Below are 8,009 nucleotides of genomic sequence, written 5' to 3' on the forward strand. Positions count from 1 at the left end.
ACGGGGAAACTAATGAAACTCTTAATAGTCAAACTGAAAAATTAACCAAATTTTCATGAAAATCTGAACAAAAACACCACTAAAACTCAACTCGGACCATTTTTTGTATATGAGAAAAATCACTGACTTCTGATGAGCCTTGAGGCTACGTTCTTCCGATGAGCTTTGAGTGAGTTTTGAGGTTGCAGATTTTCTGCAGCTATAATGTAAATTAGGTTGCTTTTTTCATTGCATTTTTAAGTGTTTTTTTAACATGCATTTTTACTGTGCTTTTGATGGTGTGTTTGTCATGTTTTAATGAAAGCTGCTCTGTTTTTTATTTTTCCACTATTTGGCTTTGACTTTGTGGCCACGCTCTTAGGCTGCCATCACACTAGCAGTATTTGGTCAGTATTTTACCTCAGTATTTGTAAGGCTATGTTCACACGTTCCTGATTTCCCTCCTTTTTTTTCAGGACTAAAAACCGCAGCTCTTGGCAGAAAACGCAGGTCCTTTTTTTGGTGCTTTTTTGGTGCGTTTTTTGATGCGTTTTTTTGATGCGTTTTTTGATGCAGTTTTCTATGCAGAGTCTGTGTGTTTTCTAGGAAGTTTTTTAGGGTTAAAATGGCTGAAAATACCCTACCCCTACCCCTAACCCTACCCCTAACCCTAACCCTACCCCTAACCCTACCCCTACCCCTAACCCTACCCCTAACCCTACCCCTAACCCTAACCCTATTCTAACAGTGGAAAAAAAAAATTCTTAATTTTTTTATTGTCCCTACCTATGGGGGTGACAAAGGGAGGGGGGGTCATTTACAATTTTTTTTATTTTGATCACTGAGATAGGTTATACCTCAGTGATCAAAATGCACTTTGTAACGAATCTGCCGGCCGGCAGATTCGGCGGGTGCACTGCGCATGCGCCAGCCATTTTGCAAGATGGCGGCGCCCAGGGAGAAGACGGCCGGACGGACACCGGGAGGCCGGGTAAGTATAAGGGGGGAGATGAGGGCACGGGGGGGGCGTCGGAGCATGGGGGGTGGCATCGGAGCATGGGGGGGTGGCATCGGAGCATGGTGGGGTGGGATTGGGGCACAGGGGGGCAGCCACACTGCAGCGGTTCTGCACCACAAACCGCAGAAAACCCGCAGATATTTTTTTCATCTGCGGGTTTGACCTCACAATGGAGGTCTATGGGTGCAGAACCGCTGCAGTTCCGCAAAAAGAAGTGACATGGTACTTCTTTTTTACTGCGGCTATTCAGTGCGGCTTTTTTCACGATTTTCCGCAATGTGGGCACAGCAGTTCCTGTTTTCCATAGGGTACATTGTAATGTACCCTGCATGGAAAACAGCTGCGGACCCGCAGCGGGAAAATCGCGGCGATTCCGCATGAAAAAAAGGATGGTGTGAACATGGCCTAAGCCAAAACCAGGAGAGGAATAATCGGAGGAAAAGTATAAATTATACTTTTCCTCCGATTGTTCCTCTCCTGGTTTTGGCTTACAAATACTGAGGTAAAATACTGACCAAATACTGAACGTAAGGCTGCCGTCACACTAGCAGTGTCAGTATTTTACCTCAGTATTTGTAAGCCAAAACCAGGAGAGGAACGATCGGAGGAAAAGTATAACAGAAACCCGTCACCACTTCTGTATTTATCACCCACTCCTGGTTTTGGCTTACAGATACTGAGGTAAAATACTGACCAAATACTGACCGAGTGCAGACTACATGCATTTTGATGCTTTTCTGCTGCGGAAACGCACTAAAAACACTTGTGATTTTTTTATCTGTGGATTTTCCGCTTGTAATACAAGTCTATAGGAAAAATCTGCGCATGAACCTCAGAGTACCTGGTGCCACGATACTGGCATGTTGCAGATGATTTTTACGCTGCGTAAAAAAAGAAGCACAGTGGGCATGAGATTTCTATCAATCCATCTACTTTGCTGGAACTGGCTATGTTCCCATGATGAGTCTTCAGTGAGTTTTCAAAAAATATACAAGTAACTTATATTACTTATTGGGTGCCGAAATGCTGTAGAAAATCTGCAAAATCAAAGACTCACCCAAAAACTCATCGTGGGAACATAGCCTAAGGGTGTGTTGCCATGTTCAGGAAACGCTGCGTGTTTGACGCAGCGTCCAGATGTTACAGCATAGTGGAGGGGATTTCATGAAATCCCATCTCCACTAAGCGTGGTAACACGCACCCGGCGGCCCTGCAATTCCGGACATGCGGCGCATCTTTTTAGATCGCAGCATGTCCGTTTAACCTTACAGCGCCGCTGCGACGACGCAAGGTATAACACAGGGCCCTATGTGTGGGGTGTGATGATTCCGGATGTGTGCAATGAACACATCTGGCATCATCGCGTCTCCTGAAGGGGGCGGAGCGAGTTTGCCATCCTGAACGTGGACACGTACCCTAAGACTCTCCAATCTTGACACAGCAAAAAGACGCAAAAACTCATGGTGGGCACACGGCTTATGTGTGCTTTGCAACTCTTCGGGTGGGGCAAATATAAAACCAATTATTGTATACGTCTCCCAGCAACTTCTATGTAAAAAAAAAATTAAAGAAATGATATAATTGATCCTTAAGAAAAAAAAGAGCTGATGAAGACTTCAATTAACATCACTTCGAATCCCATAGAAGTTAACAGGATCCATCATGATTGTTTTTCGACAAAAAAATAAAAAAGTGAACCCTGAGTAAATCATTACCACAGAGACGCCCAACAGTCGCAACTGATCAGGGTTGGAAAGACACGATCTGCCATTATTGATCAAATAATAGATATGTCTATAATGTTTTTAGTGTAGAAATCATATGGAAGCACAATAAACAATGTAAGATTACTATTTATGGACTTTCTAGGATCACATCATAACATTTTCTGGTAAAGTTGTCACTTGTCTTACAGTATAAGATTTTTACTGCAGAAATCCCTAGGGGGGGAAAAATCACATTAATCAATATAAATATTTAGTCCTCTGGGTAAGATGTCACTTGTCTTATACAGATGCATGTCATGTAAGGGTTAATAAGTTTTAGTTTTTGAAATCCTCTTCAATGAGGTTTTTTTTTCTAGCACACTGCAGTAGATGTGCGCGCACCCGCAGCGGAGAGGTGGCGCGCACACGGGGGCGCGCATGTGCGGCGTCCCGACTCGCACTCTTTTCTGCCTCTTGCAGGCAGCAGCAGCGGCGGCAGTGATCGCTATGAGCGCCCGGCGGGGAGCTGACAGCCCGACCCCCGCTATCCATCCACCTGCAGCCCCCTTCCTGCAGGACAGCCAGAGCCCACGTCCCATCTTCACCCTGCAGGAGGAGAGGATGCAGGGCCAGCGCACAACCTCCCCTGTCTCAGGACCATAGGACATCTGAAGCGATTGGATTTCAAGGTGACTACATTGTGAGATGCTCGTTGTATGTAGCTGCCCCCACCTCCTCCTCCTCTATAATACAGAGGGTCTCATGCATGTATGCATGCATCCTGTCACCCATCCCCAGAGCTAGAATTACCAGGCTTCTCCATTTTTGGAATTTGACTCTTCTCTATTATAGATATTTATCATATGAACTTAGTGAACCTTCTGCACATTTTCCAGCCCATATGGAATAATCGTTATCATTTGCATGTAGCAAGCGCTAAACGCGTTACATTCCTCCCCCCTCTGATGTATTTCATTGGCATATGGATTGCATATCAATTTGCAAAATCGGACCCACTGGGCAAATACATCAGGACATGGCTATATAGGTTATTCATTCTTGATACCTTGTAAAATCTGCAGGAATGTAGCCAGATGCATGTGCGTATAGTGTGAAAACATTTTAGGAAGATGTCCCGTTTTACCCCTTCAAGACGTTAAACCCCCTGCCCAGCCCCCTCATTAATGATCGGTTTGCCATATTGTATATATACGTAGACGTCAGAGTAGCAGGTGATTGCATGTCCTCGTTCTCCGCTGCTCTACTACGCTGCATTAAAGCCTTGTCTTTTTATTGAAGAAGGTTAAAATGAATGAAGATACGAAGGTTAATATAAGCTGGCCGCCTCAGGATCCTATAGATGTCAGTCCTCCAGAGAATATCTCGGCTGCAGACTCCTCCCTGATTCCTGTGCTAGAGCCCGAGCTCATAGTGAACCCATGGGATATTGTTCTGTGCACATCGGGAACCCTTATCGCCTGTGAAAATGCTATTGTGGTCCTTATCATCTTCCATAATCCAAGCCTCCGAGCCCCAATGTTCCTTCTCATTGGGAGTTTGGCCCTCGCGGACCTCTTAGCCGGTGTCGGACTAATAGTCAATTTTATTTTTGCATATCTTCTTCAATCCGAAGCAGCAAAGCTTGTCACAGTGGGACTGATAGCGGCCTCTTTTTGTGCCTCGGTGTGCAGCTTGTTGGCCATCACGGTTGACCGTTACCTATCTCTCTATTACGCTTTGACGTATAATTCGGAAAGGACAGTCACTTTCACCTATGTCATGCTTATTTTCCTATGGGGAGCTTCTACGTGTGTTGGTCTGTTGCCCATAATGGGCTGGAATTGCCTTAAAGATGAATCGACATGTAGCATCATCAGGCCGCTGACTAAAAATAATGCTGCCGCCCTTTCGGTTTCTTTTTTGCTTATGTTTGCACTTATGCTCCAGTTGTACATTCAGATCTGCAAAATAGTCATGAGGCACGCTCATCAGATCGCCTTACAGCACCATTTCCTGGCTACTTCCCACTATGTCACCACCCGCAAAGGAGTATCAACCTTGGCCATCATATTGGGGACCTTTGCGGCCTGCTGGATGCCTTTCACCCTGTATTCATTAATAGGAGATTACACCTATCCTTCCATCTATACCTACGCCACACTATTGCCAGCCACATACAACTCTGTTATCAACCCGGTCATCTACGCCTTCCGGAACCAGGAAATCCAGAAATCTTTGTGGTTGATCTGCTGTGGCTGTATCCCACCTAGTGTATCTCAAAGAGCAAGGTCGCCCAGTGATGTATGATTATGTAGAAGCTGCGGTCGGTGTTCGTGTGTAAGGTGTAGTCGTCATTTTACATAAATACGCAAAAAAAAAGGAATATCACCGTGTAGATACACTTGAGATTGCTGTGCTCAAGGACACTTGGACGTGGCATTAAAGCGATCGCTCCATTTCATAAATGGAAATCAATTTATTTATTAAATCGCGATTGTGCAATATCTAGTCAAAAAGAGCTAATGTTGTAACACTATCTGAGGTGTCATTTACTCAGGTTTTGTGATTTTTCAGAATGATGTGTTCCTGTTTGTAAGTGTACAGCAATTATGACGGGGAGGTTTCAACGCCTGGTCCTTGAGTCATGATTAGAACTCATATCTTAAAGACATTCTGCCCTAGAAGTAGCCTCGATGGCTGCTGTAAGACCCACTGCTTAAAGAGGTCTAAGGTCAAGTTGGTCCTTCACCGAGAACCTGCATAGGGCTCTACAGAGTATGGTAAATGGCCAAAGGGTGTGCAATAGGAGCTTAATAGATCAAGGCATCACTGACACCTCAAATTTAGCATTGTGTAGGAATCGGTATAAAATAAATACTTGCCCCTTGACTCATCCACCACTTCATTGGTCCCTAATGGGACTAGGAAGGATTAAGTCCCATTTGTCAATCAACTGACTACATGTACATTTATGACTGCTGAAGCCAATGATTGTCTTAAAAAGTCAGATGGTTGATGCATGGGACATCATCCCATCAGAAGTGTTAAGATCTCGAGTCGAGACCACCTGTGTGGTGACACTGTAAAATTTTCTGGAAATCTCATTCTACAGTCTCCTAGTTTGTATATAAGGGACTGAGCTAGTTACCGTAATTTCATGGATCCTGGTTGGGTTGTCGGAGATAAGTGCATGTTAAAAGATGTCAAGTTAACATTTTTTACATCCATATATAATAAAAATGCCTTTATGATAAAATATCGGCAGTCAAGGGGCTCATAAATTGATTGGATTCCGTACTCGATATCCTTTGATAACCACGCCACCCTTCTCTTTAACAAGACATGAGATAGAAGGCCAAAAAGCAAAAGAGCCCTTGCGATGATGTGAATCACTGTGAAAGTGGTCATATTTGGGTACAGGTTATGGAGTTCTGTGAACTCTGCGTACTAATGATTGATAGCCAAGGACCGGTCCTGAAGCCTCCAGCTTTACAATTGCTGTACATCCAGATTCACAAGATCCAATCCCACTTAGAAGACTTCGATGGTGGATGTAGTATAAAAAAAACAAGTACAGTCAGGCACTTTTTAATGTTTCTGTGTGTCATACATATGTTATGTTATATAGAATTCATATATATATTTTGAATGACTAAATGCCAAAATCAGAATAGCACAAGCACATTTGTATAGTTAGAAAAATTCCCATTGCCTTTGTTTACATTGGCCACGTAAAGCATATTTGGCGGAAAGCAGTCCTTTATCTACAACACTGGCCTAGAAAGTCTTTTATTTTATATGTACAGTATATTTACTGTCTGACTGGCGACAATGGGGGAAATCCAGTAATACTGGTGCAAAGGAAAAGTGGAGCAATTGTTCACCGAAACCAAAGCCTTTTGATTTATTTCCCTAGGCACCAGTTTTGATGACTTTGCTCCATTGTCGGGTCAGAAGGGTTAGCAATTAGAGTAATTAACCTTCTAAATGGGACTGAATCTTTTCTTGGTAGGACTTGTGAGAATATGTGTTCTATAGGATAAATGAATGAGTCCGGAATGGTTCTGCTTTACATTCCAGGTGTATTCTGCTTTGAGAGCTGTTTTTTCGGGTTGCCCACTTGGTTCTTGCATCATGTTCTACTTAGGGATATGAGGGATATGAGGATTGGTGAAGTAGGGGCTTCGTACACTGCAAAATTCCTTCCTTTCAATCAATTCCAGGGAAAATATTGCAATAAATCACTAACGAAGAGTGAAATAGTCTGTGACATCCTGGAGATTATGTATATGTGTACAAGGCCACGAGGGATTACGATACACCTGCATGGCTCGCTTCCTCTCTGAGGTGGTAATTGGAACTGTGCAGCGAAAATAGAAATTGTGACGCAATAAGGTGAATGTTGTAGTAACCGTTTCACCGCTCAAAGTGTTACCTGTGCGAGACATTGTGTTTGGATCAGTGATGCTTTAGGGTTAAAATGCTGTAATGAAGAATGCATGTTGGTTTGGCGCTCAAAAGGTAAAGTGTCCTTGTTATCTGAGCCTTCCTTGAAAAAAAAAAAATCATTAGGAATAAGAAGCTTCTATTCTTCCATATTTAGCTACTGAACAGCTGCAAGATGGGACCAAAAAAATATATATATAAAGTTGGACCTAACAATATTGATCTTCCACAGTAGAGAATATTATATGCGCTGTATGGGAATTTCTCCATGTTCTGATTGAGCTCTTTTTCTTCTATAAGACATTATTATTCCATTCTGTAAAACCGACTCTGATGCACAAACTTATATATAACTGGTGCAATAACGTGGTGGAGAGACGTCTCATCTCTGCCTTTGGGGGGAATCTGTATTAATCCTCACTGGTTCCGGTTTTCCGTTTCAGCTCTGTGTACATTGAATGAATACATTATTGGTCCAAATCCCAGGCAAAGGCTTGTAGTATGGTAAAGTATTATTTACAGTATAGTACCCCTTCTCCATAATTACGGCACTGCTTTGTATAGCTCCATTATAGGACACCCATATGGAGGCTCTTGGCCTTACTTCTGAACCAATTTTTGTTCATATGTGTTGGCAAAATGGTGCCATGCTCTTTTTCATGCTTATTTATGAGATTGAAACATTGCTTCTAGTGGAGAAAAGCTGACATTTGGCACCTGATGGAGTATGGCGGCACAATTCCACTCCCATATAGAGGCCCTAGGCCTTACCGCGCTCCAATTTGTGCCCAAATCTTCTGGTAAAATTATGGCATTCTCCATCTTATGCTTATTTATAAGATGAAAACATTGCTTCTTCG

At 43.1% G+C, this 8,009-nt stretch overlaps 1 protein-coding gene across 1 annotated transcript; it reads left to right on the forward strand.

Annotated features, from left to right (window-relative positions):
• The first annotated feature begins 3,169 nt into the window (after positions 1-3,169).
• Positions 3,170-7,256, forward strand: GPR12 (G protein-coupled receptor 12). The gene is made up of 2 exons (XM_069759050.1): positions 3,170-3,392; positions 4,003-7,256. The coding sequence occupies exon 2, from the start codon at positions 4,012-4,014 to the stop codon at positions 5,008-5,010; it is 999 nt and encodes a 332-aa protein (XP_069615151.1). The 5' UTR covers positions 3,170-3,392; positions 4,003-4,011; the 3' UTR covers positions 5,011-7,256.
• Positions 7,257-8,009: the final 753 nt, after the last annotated feature.

Source organism: Ranitomeya imitator, chromosome 3 (assembly GCF_032444005.1).
Source record: "Ranitomeya imitator isolate aRanImi1 chromosome 3, aRanImi1.pri, whole genome shotgun sequence".
Taxonomy (NCBI): Eukaryota; Metazoa; Chordata; class Amphibia; order Anura; family Dendrobatidae; genus Ranitomeya; species Ranitomeya imitator.

Coding starts and splice junctions, on each gene's coding strand:
- GPR12 (XM_069759050.1), top strand. CDS start 4,012: ATGAATGAAGATACGAAGGTTAATATAAGCTGGCCGCCTCAGGATCCT.